Source organism: Alligator mississippiensis, chromosome 15, assembly GCF_030867095.1.
Source record: "Alligator mississippiensis isolate rAllMis1 chromosome 15, rAllMis1, whole genome shotgun sequence".
In the NCBI taxonomy this organism is placed as follows: domain Eukaryota; kingdom Metazoa; phylum Chordata; order Crocodylia; family Alligatoridae; genus Alligator; species Alligator mississippiensis.
Genome location: NC_081838.1, coordinates 392,372 through 406,822, shown reverse-complemented (window position 1 = coordinate 406,822; position 14,451 = coordinate 392,372). Strand labels below are relative to the sequence as shown.

At 72.3% G+C, this 14,451-nt stretch overlaps 2 protein-coding genes across 6 annotated transcripts; both read right to left on the bottom strand.

Moving 5' to 3' along the window:
* Positions 1-345: 345 nt before the first annotated feature.
* FBXO46 (F-box protein 46) lies at positions 346-5,195 on the bottom strand. Of its 3 annotated transcripts, none has more exons than XM_059718250.1 (2): positions 5,135-5,195; positions 346-2,791 (listed from the first exon to the last, which is right to left on the bottom strand). In XM_059718250.1, the coding sequence occupies exon 2, from the start codon at positions 2,737-2,739 to the stop codon at positions 934-936; it is 1,806 nt and encodes a 601-aa protein (XP_059574233.1). In that variant the 5' UTR covers positions 2,740-2,791; positions 5,135-5,195; the 3' UTR covers positions 346-933. The 3 variants fall into 3 exon arrangements, with proteins under 3 accessions (XP_059574233.1, XP_059574231.1, XP_059574232.1); XM_059718248.1 differs by lacking the exon at positions 5,135-5,195 and adding an exon at positions 3,407-3,585; XM_059718249.1 differs by lacking the exon at positions 5,135-5,195 and adding an exon at positions 3,245-3,365.
* A 284-nt stretch (positions 5,196-5,479) lies between these two features.
* Positions 5,480-9,380, bottom strand: GIPR (gastric inhibitory polypeptide receptor). Of its 3 annotated transcripts, XM_059718254.1 has the most exons (14): positions 9,296-9,380; positions 9,103-9,208; positions 8,931-9,030; positions 8,163-8,270; positions 7,910-8,031; positions 7,632-7,735; positions 7,157-7,310; positions 6,903-7,059; positions 6,761-6,821; positions 6,579-6,648; positions 6,291-6,379; positions 6,071-6,206; positions 5,906-5,947; positions 5,480-5,829 (listed from the first exon to the last, which is right to left on the bottom strand). In XM_059718254.1, exons 2-14 carry the CDS (start codon positions 9,148-9,150, stop codon positions 5,611-5,613), a joined length of 1,410 nt encoding a protein of 469 aa, XP_059574237.1. In that variant the 5' UTR covers positions 9,151-9,208; positions 9,296-9,380; the 3' UTR covers positions 5,480-5,610. The 3 variants fall into 3 exon arrangements, with proteins under 3 accessions (XP_059574237.1, XP_059574235.1, XP_059574236.1); XM_059718252.1 differs by having other exon boundaries at positions 6,761-7,059; XM_059718253.1 differs by lacking the exon at positions 7,632-7,735.
* Positions 9,381-14,451: the final 5,071 nt, after the last annotated feature.

Below are 14,451 nucleotides of genomic sequence, written 5' to 3'. Positions count from 1 at the left end.
CCTCTGGGGTGGAGCGGACCTGTCAGTAGGCCGAGGAAGCATCGGCGCGCCCTGGGGCGGTGCATTGTGGGATAGGTAACGCGCCCGCCAGCCTGGCCTGAGACCCGCCCACACTTCCCAGGAGGCCCCGGGGCTGTAGCTACTTGGCTTTGCAGAGAGCCTGAATTCCTGCCCGTCTCGTCTGGTTTGAGAAGCTAAGCAGGGTCTGGCCTGGTTCGCCCCTGGATGGGTGACCGTTTGGCTTGTGCCCCTCCCTTCCCTGGCGTGGTGCTGCCACTGACCTTAAGGTGTTCCCTGGGGAAGGGGGTGATCGCTGCTGCGCCGAGGAAGGGACAAGCGCTCTGCCTGGGTTTTTCCTCTTTAATCGTTTTTTCCCCACTCAACAGTCGTTTGCAATGTCACACATGCACGAAGACAGGCATATAAATATGGGAGGGGCTGCAGGCCCAGAGTCTGATGGGCGTGCTGTGGGGCACGAGCTGGGCATGGAGGGGCCGGGCTGGGGTCAAGGCCACTTATGGTGGTGGTGGCGGCTGGGAGCTGAGGGCCCCCCATAAGCCACTGAGGAGTGGCTGGGAGAGAAGGGAAGAACCCAGGTGTCCTCGCCGGGGGGACGGAGATGGGGGGTCTTTGGTGAGGGTCTTGGGGAGGGACGGGGGAGCCGGCCCCCACCCCTGAGGGAGGGTCGTGCCCAGCTGAGCCCTTCTGAGGGTCCTGATCCCAGCCCAGGAGCTGGGGCTGCCCCGGGTGCTGGGAGGGGCAGGTGCGGTCCTTCCTCCAGCACCCCCTGCTGCACCCACTCCTTCTCTGCACCCCCAAATCTCAACATCAAACACAGGCAAAAAAAAACCCCCAAAGGGGGAGGGGGCAATAACCCCCCCCAAGTCGTGTCAGCTGCGGGGGGTGGGGCCTGGCCCAGCCCCACCCCGCCCCTCACCTGGCATCCTCGCGGTGCCCGCCCCCACGGTCCCGATCCCGGTCCCGCGCCAGGCAGGGCTGCACCCAGTGGTTGTCGTGCAGCCCCACGCGGCAGCCGGGCGCCTCCTTGTCGGGGCGGCGGCAGCACATCCAGTAGGAGCGTCCGTAAGGCAGGTCGTGGTGGTAGGGCTTGGGGTGCCAGCGGCACAGCGAGACGTCGCCCTTCTCGTAGCGCTTGCGGCACTGCTTGCAGGGGTCGTCACGGTAGAGCGGGTCGCGGGTCCAGCGCGAGTCTGTGGCCTGGATGCCGAAGGTCTCGATGAGCGACTTGAAGTAGTGGCAGGAGCACTTGAGCGCGGCCAGCGACCGCGTGGGCAGGTAGGCGAAGATCTTCACCATGACGTGCTCGGGCAGCAGCAGCATGTACTGCCGCGGCTCTAGCAGGCGCTGGATCTTGAAGCGGATCTCCAGGAAGTCGTGTGAGACGTGGCGGTAGAGGCGGCACAGCGAGGGGTCGCCAGGTGGCGCCGAGTCGGGGGCACCGGCACCGCTGCCGCGCTCCGGGGCCCCGTCCGTGCCACCCACGTCAGGCGCCCGTGTGTCCTCAGGCGAGTGCAGGAAGAAGAGCTGGCCGGGCGGCGGGTCCTCGCCCAGCGCCTCGGGTCCCGCCACTAGGCACACGGTCTCCTCCTTCATGTTCTTGGTGCTGTCCTTGCCGAAGAACACGCACTCGTCCACCACGCCTGTCACCACCACGTCCACGTGGAAGCCGGCCATGCAGTCCCGGCCCACCGATTTCTCACCCACGCCCAGCTCCGCCTTGCCGGGCCCCACCGGGGCTTCGCGCCCGCCTGCATCCCCGCTGGGTGCCTCAGGCGGCCCCTCGGCCTTAGGGGAGGCGGCAGCAGCGGCCAGCAGGAAGTCCACGTTGGTGGGCAGTGCATCGCGGGAGGGGCTGATGAGCTGGTAGAGGTCGCAAGTGATCTTGTCCTTGGCGCGGGCAGCCGGCGCGCTGCAACCCACGAACATGCAGCTGGGGCGGGCGCCGGCGCCCTGGTCCGGGGCAGCACGGGGGTCGCGGGTGCTGGAGATGCGGAAGGCGATGCGCACCTCACCGGGGCCGCAGCCGTTCTGCCGCTCCCGCTCGCGCGACTCGAGCCGCGCCACGGCCTCCGCCACACGCCGGCAGTCAGTGCCCGCCCGCCGCTCCGCGCTGCCTGCCTCCTGCTCCGACGCCACGAAGACCATGGGGCCGGGCACGCTGGGTGGGCAGGCCCGCGGGCAGCTCTGCAGGGCCAGTGCCGCCCGCTGCTCCACCAGCGCCACCATCTCGGCCACCGAGAGCAGGTCGGTGTCAGCGGTGCCGGGCTCGGGAGGCGGCGGTGGTGGCGGCGGCTCCGGGCACGTGGCCTCAGTGGCCTTGGCCTTGCTGGGGTCGTGGGAGCGGCGCCGGCGCTTGGCTTTGGAGCTGTCGCTGCCCCAGTGGCCTTTGACCTTCATGGTGCTTGCGCGGCTGCTGCTGCACTGGTGTGCCACGAAGAAGGCGATCTTCTCCTTGGTGTTGCCCGGCTTGATGACGTACCACGTGTCCAGCAGCACCCGGCCCTCCTCCACCGGGCCGGCCCCCGGGGAGCCGGGCGGGGGCGCAGGCGCGGGCGCCGGGGGGGTGTTCTCCGAGCAGGACTCGGCCTCTGCCCCGTCCTCCTTGGCACGGCAGAAGGGTCTGCGGGCGGGAGCCGCCTGGCACGGCTTGTTCTGCGAGTAGGTGCCGAAGGGCCGGGGGCACCACAGCTGGATGTGGGGGAAGGCGCCGGGGTCCATGGTGCCCGTGGGGGGTCTGCTCAGCTCATGGCGTTGGCGGGGTCCTCACGGCCTGCGGGAGGGAGGCACTGGGGGTGAGCGTGGCAGGGCCCCCCAGGACCCCCCGCCCGCTCCCTGCGCCCCGGCTCCGTCGCTCTGGGCAGGCGCCCCCCGGCTCCTCGCGTGGCGCGGCGCAGCACAGCGTAGTGCAGGGCCGAGCCCAGGCGCCCGGGCCGCTCCCGCTCGGGCGAGGACAGAGCCCTGCATCCAGGCGTCGGGGCCCACGGCCCAGCGCCCCGGGGCACCGCTGCGACTCGGCAGGGTTGGGGCAGGGACCGCGTGGGGCAAGTCCCCCTGGATCCTGCCCCGCAGCTCACCGACCTTGGGGTCAGGAGCGTGGCCGCCTGCCCCCCCCATGGGGCTGCCCCAGCTGTGCTCCCTGCAGCCCCTCCTCCCCGGCCTCAGTTTCCCCCCCGAGAAGCCGGGCGGCGGGGGGGCACGGCCCTCTGCACCCCAGCCCCCCCACCTGGGGCATCGCTGCCTCCGCGCCTCGGTCTCCCCGCCTGTGCAATGGGCGGGCACCTCCCCCGGCTGCCGGGGCCCGGGCTCGGGGCCAGGCGAGGCCTTGGCGGGGTCTCGCTGCCCCCGCCCTGCGATGCCCGCAGCCCCCTGCCCCCCCGTGCCTTACCGGGGGTGCGGGGCCCCCAGCCCGGCCACAGGTTGCAGCGGGCGGGGCGGGCCGGGGCGGCGCGAGTGGGGGCGCCCGAGCGGGGGAGGCCCCTGGCCCTGGCCCCCCCAGCTGGCGGGGGGGGGCCTTAAAGGGGCCGCGCGCGCAGGGCCGGGCCGGCGGCGCCCTCCCGCCAGGGGCTCGATCGCGGGGGCCCCGCCCGCCACGGCCATTTGTTGACAGACAGATGCATGGGGCTGGCAGCCAATCAGGAGGCCGCGTTTGGGGCATGCCCATATATGGATGACAGTGGAGCCCAGGCCTGCCGGGGGCTGCGGCAGGGACCGGGCGATGTTCCCACCCCGGGACCGGGCGCGGGGAGCGGGGGGGGTCCCCGGCACGGCCAGGCCCGGGGTCACTGCACCTCCCGGCGGGGGGCACACCAAGACGAGGGGGCGGCTTAGGGGTGGGGAGTGGCAGAGAACCCTTCCGCGCAGCGCTTCGCTTTGCAGCGGGGTTGACACCACGAGACGGTCCCTGGCGTCGGGGGAAGGACGGCCGCGTTTAAAGGGCCGCGCGCGGAGACCTCCTCCAGCTCCGCCCCCCCCCCAGCCACAGTGGGGGCATCCCAGGCCCGGGGGGGGGGGAGGGCAGCAGGAGCGCGGGCGGCACCCCCAGCCCTGGCACTGCCCCAGGCCGGAGCCCGCAGGCGGCTGCGAACTTCCTGTGGCAGGTCCCTGCACGTGGGAACGGGGCCCGGACCAGTGCCCTGCACTTGGAGCAGCCCAGGCCCCACAGTGCTGCGCAGGGCTGCAGGGCCCGGCACGGCAGAGCACCCCCCGGGGGCTCCGCTCACGCGGGGCAGGTGGGGGCCGGGGGGTCACAAGGGCTGCAGAAGCAGAGGCAGCCATATTTGCTGTGGGCACATGAACAAGGAAGCCATAGGAAGGGCAGATGCCCGAAGTTAGGGTAGCCATGTTTGTTGTGGTCACATGGCTAGGGAACTGCCCGACAGCCATGTTTGCTGTGGGCACACGACGAGGAGCTATAGGAAGGGTAGGTGCCCGAAGTCAGGGCAGCCATGTTTGTTATGGGCACAGAAAACAAGGAAGCTATAGGAAGGGTAGGTGCCTGAAGTCAGAGCAGGCATGTTTGCTGCGGGCACATGGATGGGGAGCTACAAGGAAGGGTAGGTGCCTGGCAGCCATGTTTCTTGCGGGCACAGGACGTGGGGAGCTTTCCAACTATTTAGGTGGTTCTAATAAAAGATATCAGATTCGCCCAAAGAACCTTGTCTGCCTGTGTCCTTAGACCAACACGGCTACAGCCTACACCCCAGCCGTTGTGCAAAGTAGCTTCCCGCCCCGCAACCAATGGGCGCACAGCCCTGCTCCAGCCCCTGCCATTGGCCTGGGGGCAGACCCCCGAGCCCTGCTCCGCCCCTTCCCGGGATCCAAGCCACGCCCCCCACTCCCTGCCCCCCCAGCCGAAGGAGACGGGCCTGGGGGCACTTGGGGAAACTGAGGCACGGAGCAGCCGGAGCTGTGGCCCCTGGAGCGGCGGGCGGAACCCGGGCGTCCGGCTCTGCCCCCCTCGTCGAGGCAACACTTGGCCTCGCGGGCATGGACCCTGCCAGCCCCCGCGGGCACCTGCTGGGGTCCGTGTGACCCCCCTACACAGGCAGCAGTGGGGTGGCAGGGCCCCAGGACCCCCCGCCCCTGCACCCTTAACCCTTCCCCCCGCGCTTACCCCGGGCAGGTGCCAGGCGCTGCCGCCCTCCCCCCGCAGCAACCGCAGCTCCGCCTCCCGGCCCCCCGCGCCTGCGCAGCTCAGCCACGCCCCCTCTGGCCAGCGCGGGGCATCCTGGGAGTTGCAGTCCCAGCAACGGGGGTGTCCAGACACAATCGTGTTGGGGGGGGGGGATCCTAGATCCATCCCACCACTACTGGTACCCCCACTGCGGTCCCAGAGCTGGGAGAGGCAGACCCGTGGGGAAGGGGGGCATCGTGCCAGCCTCCCCCGAGGCGCGGCAGCCCCATGCGCCCAGGCTGCCCTAGCGTAGACAGCGCTGCGCCGCCAGCACACGGACACGGGCAGAGTTCAACGGAGGGTTTAATGAATGCAAGCAACGACGGGGAGTCCGGGCCCACACGGCGCCCCCCAGGCGGGCCTGGCCGAGGAGGCACGGAGCCGCCCCGGGGCAGGGAGCAGGGGCCCGGCCAGCGCTAGCAGGTGCTCTCGGAGAGCTCGGCCCCGGGCGGGCCCCCGGCGCCGGGCGCCGGCTCCTCCTGGCCCCCCGCGGGCCGCAGCCGGGCCGGGGTCCCGGGGCCGCGGCCGCAGCCGCAGCCTGGCCCGTGCCTGCAGCCCCGGCCCCGGCCCCGCGCCCGCTGCAGGCTCCGGCCCAGCTGGCACCGCTGCCACTGCCGCCGCAGCTCGGCCTGCACCTGGGGGCGACGGGCCGTGAGCGGGGGGCAGCCCCCGGCCCCCCCGCAGCTGAGGGGTTAACCCCCGCGCACCCACCTCCTTGTTGAGGAAGCAGTAGAGGACGCTGACGAGCAGCCCCTGCGGGGACAGCGGGGCGGGGTCACGGCGCCGGAGTGCCCCGCCCACCTGGGGCACTGGCCCCGCCCGCCCAGCTCCAGCCCCCACCCGGGCCGCTGGCCCCGCCCCGGCGGCCCCGCCCACCTGGAAGGAGCTGAGGAAGAGGTGCAGGAAGAGGCGCGCGAAGCGCAGGGCCCCGCGCGGCGCCTCGGGCAGGAGCGCGAACAGCAGCTCGTGGCTGCCGAGCAGCGGCACCAGCGTCAGCGTCGAGCGGGCCAGCCTGGGGGGGCGCGGGGGGTCAGCCGGGGCGCGGCACGGCCCGGCACGGCACGGCACGGCCCGGCCCCCCCGGCCCGGGACCCACCGCAGCTTGTAGTCGGGGCAGCGCCCGTGCGGCGCCCGCAGCTTGGCCCCGAGCACCCGCAGGATGCGCACGAACAGCACGAAGTTCACCTGGGGGGGCGGGGGGGGCTGGGGGGCAGCCGGGCCCGCCCCGCCCCGCCCCGCCCCGCCCGGACAGGCCCGTCCCCCCCCGCTGGTCCCAGTTACCCCCTCCCCATTATTGGCCCAGTCAGACCCGGCCCAACTTGCCCCGCCAGGCAGGGGAGCTTTCCCCGACCTCCCCTCGCCCCCCTATCCTCCCCCGGCTCACCAGCACGGCCAGCAGGAGGGGGCAGCGCACGATCCACCAGTGCGCGCGGTTGTCGATCCGCTCCCAGCACCTGCCCCGCAGACCCGGCGTCACTGCCCCCCAGGTCCCGCCCCAGGCACGGGGGGCACGACCCGGCCCCGACCGCCGGGCTCGTCCCGTCCCCCCCCCCGCCCCCAACTCACTGCGTGTTCTCGTAGAGGTACCGCACCACGGCCCAGGGGCCCACGAACAGCACCGGGGTCCCTGCGGGGGCGGCGGTGAGTGCGGGGCTGGGCCGGCGCGGGCGGCCCTGGTGTAGACGCGCCGCCCGCCGCGGGCACTCACCCCAGCCCAGCAGCAGGTAGGCGGGCAGGCGGCCGTCCTCGGTGCCCCGCAGCGCCAGCAGCGCGTGGAGGTGCAGCCCCTCGGCCAGCAGCCAGCAGTGGTTGGCGCCCACCCCGTACTGGGTCAGCACCTGCGCCAGGCGGCAGCTGGCCACGGCCTGCGCGGGCGGGGGTTACCGGGCTGTGGGGGCAGCCGGGACCCCCCAGGGCACTGTCAAGGGAAGATCACCGCGGCCCCCCCCCGCCCGACTGCACCTGGCCCGGCAGCGCGGGGGGGGCGCCCGGGGGCCGCGGGGGGCGCGCGAGGAGGCGCCGCAGCAGCTCGTCGCGGGCCAGGACGGCAGCGGCGCGGAGCACGAAGGAGCCGAAGAGCTGCGCGTGGATGCGGTTGCGGGTGCAGCGGAGCCGCCTGCGGGGCCGGGGGCCGGGATCAGGGTCCCGCTCGGACCCCACCCTCCGAGAGCCACGATCGGGGCCCGCTCGGACCCGCCCCCCAACCCGCAGCCCGAATCGAGCCCCTCCTCTCAGCCGGGATCTGGGCCCCTAGGATTTGCTGAATCGACCTCCCCATCCCAGCCAGGATCGGGGCCGCTCTTGGACCCCAGCCCCCTCCACCGCAGCCAAGTCCGGGGCCCTCAGAGGCCGAATCAACCCCGGCCCCCAGCATCCCGCCGCCCGTGTCTCCAGGGCAGGATCGGGGCCCCTGGGGGGACAGAATCGGGGCCCCCACCTGCAGGCGAGCAGCGGCAGCAGCGCCAGGAGCAGCGCGGCCAGAGACAGCGAGTAGCCCGCGGTGTAGACGAGGCGCCCGCGCTCCAGCAGCCAGGCCTGGTGCTGGGGGGCGGAGGGGGGTCAGGGTGGCCAGAACGGGACCCCCCGCCCACACCCTGGGGCCCTGCCCCACGAAATAGAGGGGGCCCGACCCTGCACCCCGCGCCCCGCGCCGGGAGGACACCTACGCATCCGAGCTCCCGGCGCCCAGGGCGGACCGAGGCGTCCGGCACTGACCTGCAGGGGCAGCTCGGGGGCGGGGGCTTCGCACTGCGCGTTGTCGTGCCAGGGCGGCCCCCCCGGCTCCGCGACCCAGCGCCCGTCGGGGCCGCAGCGGCGCAGCACGGATCCGTCCCGCACTGCGGAGAACAGGGCACACGCGTGTCTTGGGCTCCACGGCATGCGTGGGGTGGCACGGAACCGGCCGGGGCCCCTGGCACCCCGGGGAGCATGTAAGGGGCCCGCATGGCACTAGCGTTTGCGACCCTACCGTGGTGGTGCCAGGGCAGGTACCAGGGGCAGGGCACCCGGGCCGTGGTGTTGGGCGTGGCGTCGTCCCAGCAGGCGTACATATCAAACGTGCGGTTGCACACGAGCCCTGCGGGGCAGGGGAGCACACTTGTGTGAGCTGGCCCATGACAGCCTTGCACAGGCCTTGGCGGCTGCACTACCTGCATGCCCACGTGTGAGAGAGGGGCCTGCAGGCTAGACCTGCCACAGGCAGGGAGCGTGGGTGAACCAGCAGGCCGCACACACGTGTGCAAAGCGTGTTCGTATACGGCAAAGAGCCGGCATGTGTGAGATGGGACCGGGGTGCCACAGGTCCCCGCAGCCTTGCCTCGGACGCACCTTGCATGCACTCGTGTGAGTGACTCGCTGGCCCATGTCACAGGGTCATGCACCCCCATATGCAGGGGCCAGTGCTTGAGCAGGGCACACGCGTGTGTGCGAAGTGTAGTTGCAAAGAGCTCCCAGGCATGCAGTGAGACTGGTGTGTCCACAGCCCCATGCCCACGTGTGCATGACCTGGTGCTCGCTCACACAGGCCCTTGCACCCACACGTGTGTCGCACAATGGCCTTTCCCCAGGGGTAGCAGGGACAAAGCCCCCGTCCTGCCCCTGCTGCGGCTTCTCCCGGGAGAGCCGCCCCTAGTGCAGACGAGGCTCCGCCGCCCAGACCCGAGCCAAGGCTAAGGCGGGATTGGGGGATGGGGGGGGACGGTTAGGGAGGGGTCTCTTCCTGCCCACGGGGACTCACCCAGGGCCGGGGGCTGGTCCCGCAGGCGTCGCTCGCACTCCTGCCGATACTCTCGCCACGCCACCACCGTGTCCGCCGCCGACCGCTCCACCCCGCCGGCCTGGGGTGGGGGGGGCAAGTCAGGGGGGGCAGTGGAGGGAGCAGGGCCGGCGGGGTTGGGGGGGGGTCTCACCTCCATGAGGGCGGCCCACAGCAAGGCCAAGGCCACGGCCAGCCACATGCCGGGGGGCTCAGGGGCGCGGGGGCCGGCGGGGCGCAGGGGCCCCCTCCATGGCAGCCTGGGAGAAGTCGGGGGGGGGTGGTCAGGGGTCTGGAGGACCTGCCCTGGGACCCCCAACCCCCCGTGGGCCCGGGGGAGGCTTTACCTGCTGCGGGACGCGGCACTGGGGCCAGGACCTGCTTTGGGACAGGAAATGAAGCGCCCCTACCCCCCCATCGCTGCTGAGGACGGGGATTCCCCCCCCACACGCGTCGTTCCCCCCCCCCCCCCCGCCCAGCCCTCCAGGGAGCAAGGAGCGAGGCCTGGCCCGGCAGTGACGTCACCCGTTGCCACAGCGCCCGGGCCGGGTGCGGGGGGGCGCCTGGGGCCCGGCAGGTGTCAGCCCCCCGCCGTCCCCCCCCGGGGCAAACCCTGCCCCCCCCATGGAGCGGGGTGCAGCCCAGAGCCCCCCACAGCAGCTCGGGGCAGGGGGTCAGAGGGCAGGGAGCCCGGACGCCTGGGTCCCATGCCAGCTTCCCCCTCTCGTCTGTAACCCTCCACCCCCTCCCACCCCGCTGCCCCCCCTCCCCGGGCAGCTCTTGCGGGGGCGCGCCCCCATTTCGGTCCCCACAGACAGGCCCAGGGACGGGGAAGCCCCGCCCCCCCCCGGGAGGGCAGCCAGGGCCCGGGAAAGTCACGGAGCCCCCCCCCCCGTGCCTCAGTTTACCTGTGACCACCGGTTCCAGCTAGTGCCGTGCTGCCCCGGGGTGGGGGGGGGCGGTCTCACCTGCTGTCTGCATGGGGTGGGCTGCCCCCCCAGCAGCAACCCTCTCAGCTTGAGCTCCTCTCAGGGGCTGGGGGCCCCCATAGGACACCCCCCCCTCCGCCCCCTCACGCGGGATCCAGGTCCTCCCTGCGCCAGTGATGCCCCCAGCCACCCCTTGCACCCGGGGTCTCCCCCAGACTCAGCTGCATCGACCCCGCGTCCAGCGCCGGGCGCCTCTCTTGGGACCCCTGGGCCGGTACCTTCCCCGGCCGGATCCGGCGCACGGAGCCCCCGGGAGGACCGACGCGACGGGACGGGACGGGACGGGACGGGGTGGGGCAGCTCAGCCCGGCTCCCCGCACGTCTGGGTCCCAGCCGCCGACACCCCGATTTAAAGTGCCGGTCCGGGCGGGACCGCCCTGGGGGCGGGGCTAGGGCGGCTGGCCCCGCCCCAGAGCCCTGAGTGGGGGCGCTGAGAGCAGCTGAGAGGACCCCCGTCACCCCACCTGCAATGCCTCGTGGGCAGTGATCCCGGCCTGGCTCTGCCCCTCAGGGGCTTGCAGGGCCGAGCTGGCATCCTGGGAAAACTGAGGCAGGGCTGGCACTGACACTGGGGAGGGCCCTGGCACTGGGTGCAGGGGAAAACTGAGGCAGGAACCCTGGGTTGGGGGAGGTGGAGGCCGTGGGCCCCACACCAGGCCGCGATCGATGTCCCCTCCCTTTGCCCCCAGCGTTGGCAGGAGGAACTGGGCAGGGCAGCTCCTCCCCGGGGACAATCTGGGCCAAGGCCAGGGTGGGGGGGGCAGTGCCAGGCACGTCTGCTCCCATCCGCAGGGCAGTACAGGGGCCAGGTGCTAGCCTGCCCCTCCCTCTCCCAGGTCTTATCCCAAACCACCAGGAAGCCTGGCGAGGGGTAACAGCTGCACCCCAGGGCCAGCTAAATCTTGGCCCAGGGGCAGGCCTGGCACATCACTGGTGCCAATCATGCACCAACTGGGGCTGAACTGGGACCCCAGGGCTTCCACGTGCCCCCTCCCGGGGGGTTTCACAGGGTGGGAGGGGCAGGTCTGATGTAAGGCACAATGTGAACCAGCCACAAAGATGCTCCACATTCACTAGGGAACGTCCTCGTGGCTGGTTCACCATTTTGTGGCTTAACGGACTGCAGGCCATGCTAGAATCCATGGGAACAGCGCCATAAACATAACATGTGCCGGGCCCGGCTGCCCCAGAAGCTGAGAACCGCCTGCACCAAGGTCCTGGGAGACCCCAAGACACAGCATCACCCGCACAAAGAGCCCCTGGGTGGGGGGTGGCATTGCTCCCCCAGGCGCTGAGACCTCCCAGCTCCCTGCCAGCTGCATAAGCGGTAGGCTCCAGGAGAAAGCTGCTGGAGGCCTTGTCCAGGAGGGAGAATCCCCTTGGCAGGGGGCAGTAGAGGGTCTAGGACACAGAAACATGCGCACGCGGCTGTGGTCCCCACCCCGGTTTGCTGTGGTTCCCCCCCCCCGGGTTGAAATCCCTTGGACCTGGACGGACTAAGGGTGGGGGGGGAGAGGCTGAGGTTCGGGACTGAGGCGCACCGCGGGGCATGGACCCCGCACGTAGCCCTCCCCCTCCTACGTGAGTCACAGGCTCCCCGGGGGCCGCGGCGCAGTAAACAGGAGCCCCACTGGGACCCGCCGGCGCTCCGCTCCGCTCGGCTCCCGGGTCTATTTGCAGCTCGGAGCGGGGAGACACGCGCCCACGCGGCCCTGCACATGGCAGCCGCGGGGGGGGGGGCGCAGCCGGGGGGAGGGGGGCTGGGGGTTGGGGCTCCCAGGGACTGCCCCCCCACCCCGTGGTAGCGCCGGAGCTGCTCCAGGACCAACCCGCAACGCACGGCCCCCGCGGTGGCACCGGCAGGGGCAGCTCCCGCTCCCCCGCGGGCACCCTAGGGGGGTAGCGGAGTGGGGGCTTCTGTCCCCCCTCGCCCCCCGGGTGCACAGCTTGCCCCGGGGCTCCCTGGTAATGGGGGGGCGGGGGTGAGTCACATTTAGAGCGAGAAGCGCGGACAAGGCTCGGCACACGCACGCACACGTGACGCCGGCCCGGGTACGCACACACGTGCACACATTTACACATTCACACACGCACACGTGCATACACATGCACAAACGCACAGCAAACCCCCCCCCCCGCTCCTCGGAGAACCATAGACGCCGGGAGGGGAGCGCAAAGAAAGCATCGGCACCTCCCCCCGCGCAGGGCATGGTGGGCTGGTGTCCTCGGAGGATCTGTGGCAGCCGAGAGGGTGCCCCTCGGCCCCTCCCAGCCCGCTTTCACGGCCACACCCGTGGGGCCCGGGCAAGGCCACGCGGCCTTCTCGCCCCCCGCACAGACCCACCCCCAATCCCGGGGCCTGGAGGGGGCATGGGACCGCCCTGCCCCCATGCACTGAGCTGGTCTGTCCTCAGCCCCCGCCAACCCTCGGGGGGATCCTGCCCCCCGCATTGCCCCCCTTGTATGAGCCGGCTCCGCCCCTGCGCCCCAGGCCCTGGCCCCGCCCCCGAGCACTTCGCCCCGCCCCTGAATCCCTGACTCCTCCCCCGTAACCGGGAGGCCGGGTGGGCGGAGCCTCGGCAGCGCTGCTCCAATCCGCACCTTACCTTGCCCTGTCAGCCCCCGTGGCTCCGGGGCTGGGGGGCACGCGGGGGGGGGCATGTCCCGCCGCCGCCCGGGTGATGCAGAGCGCGGTTGCCATGGAGAAGGAGGCAGGGACGGCTGGACCGGGCGGGGCGGGGGGATCCCGGGTGCGGGGGCCGGAGCGGCGCCGCCTCCCGGCCCTGCTGTGGCGGTGAGTCAGCGGGGGCAAGGACCCCCCAGCCTGGCCGCTGCCCCTCACTCCCGCTCCGCTGCCGCCCTCGGCCCCGGCGCCCGCCAGCCGGCCTCGGCTCCGGCCGTGGCATCTGTCCGGGGCTAGCGGCGCCGCCGGGCCTGGCAGGATGCCGGCGGGGGAAGCCCCGCTCCCACCCCCGCCCGGGCCCTGGGGGCTGCCACGGGCTCCGAGATGCAGCCGGCTCTGGGGAGGGCGGCCCAGGGGATCTCGGACCTGACCCGGGCCCGGAGCTCGGTGCGCGGGAGGAGCGCCCCCCCCCCGCATTGGGGCTGCCCCAGCTGGGGGAAGACCGAGCGCTAGGGGGAGGGGTCACGGAACGGACACACGAGGAGCTGTCCCGCGGTAACTGCCCCCCAGCCACTGAGGGGCAGGAAGCCCCGCCCCTTAGGGGAGGAGTCAGGCTGGAGAGGGAGGAGCAGAAGACGGGAGGAGCGAGTGGGGCGCAGCTCTTTTCCCCGCGGCTGTCCGTGGTCACAGCGCAGCCCCTCCGTCTCAGTGACGTCACAGTTTATCCCCCCCCAACCCAGCAGCAGTGATGTCAGAGTGTGACCCCTCTACCCTGCAAGTGATGTCATAGCATACCCTCTTCCCCCTAGAGTGGGCACAGCACGACCCCAGTACCCTGGCAGTGATGTCATAGCATACCCCCTCCTCCCACCGTGATGTCACAGCACTATGCTTCTACGCTAGCAAAGATGTCATAGCAGACCCCCTCCCCCTCAGAGATGTCACAGCATGGCCCCTGTGCCCTGGCGATGATGTCACCGCAGAGCCCCTCTCCTCCGCAGTGATGTCACAGCACAACCCCTCTGCCCTGGCAGTGATGTCACAGCCCAGCTCCTTCCACTGGCAGTGACGTCACGGGCCCACCGGGCTCTGGAGGCAAGCGCCTGCCCGCCTCTGCCCCCGCAGTCCAGCCCGAGGGCCCCCGTGCAGGCCCCGCCGGGTGGGGGGAGCCGCGGGGCGCCCCCTGGCCCGGCTGCGGGGCTGGCGCGGTGCCGGGCTGCGGCAGGAGGCGGCGCGGGGGGAGGAGCGGGCGGACGCGGCTGCTGCAGAGGCTGGAGCCGCGCGCGGGCACCGGCCCCGCACCCACCCGCACCGGTCCCGCAGGTGGGTGCCCACCCGGGGGGCACGGGGGGACCGGGTTTGGGGGGTCCTGGGGGGCACAGCCCGGGGAGATGCAGGGCAGCGCCAGCCCTCCGCCCATTGAACCCCCCGGCCCTGGAGGGAGGGGGGGTGCAGTGCCCGAGGGCTGGGGGCAGTGGGGTGGTAGAGTGTGACCAAAGGGGGGTTCGGGAGGCGTGGCCCCTGGGGGGCACTGTGGGGGGTCAGAGTGGAGTTTGGGATGGCAGCAGCTGATTGGCTGAGTGACTGCTGGGGAGGGGCGGGGCCAGCTGGGGTGTGGCGGGGCGGGGCCAGATGGGGTGTGTCCGGGAAGGGCGGGGCCGGCAGGAGGTAGGTCAAGGCAGACTCTTCCCTCTCCCACCTATTTCCAGCCGGGGGGTCCCGGGGCTGCCCAGCCCCCCTTCCTGCTGCATCATCCTCTCCAGACCCCCTGTGGACGGAGGGGAGGGCCTCAAGGGCAGAGCCAGCCCGGATCGGGTCCTTCATCCCTCCAGGGCAGGATCGGGCCCCGCAGCGCTGCCCCCCCCGCATGTAAATCATCCCCGGGGTAATC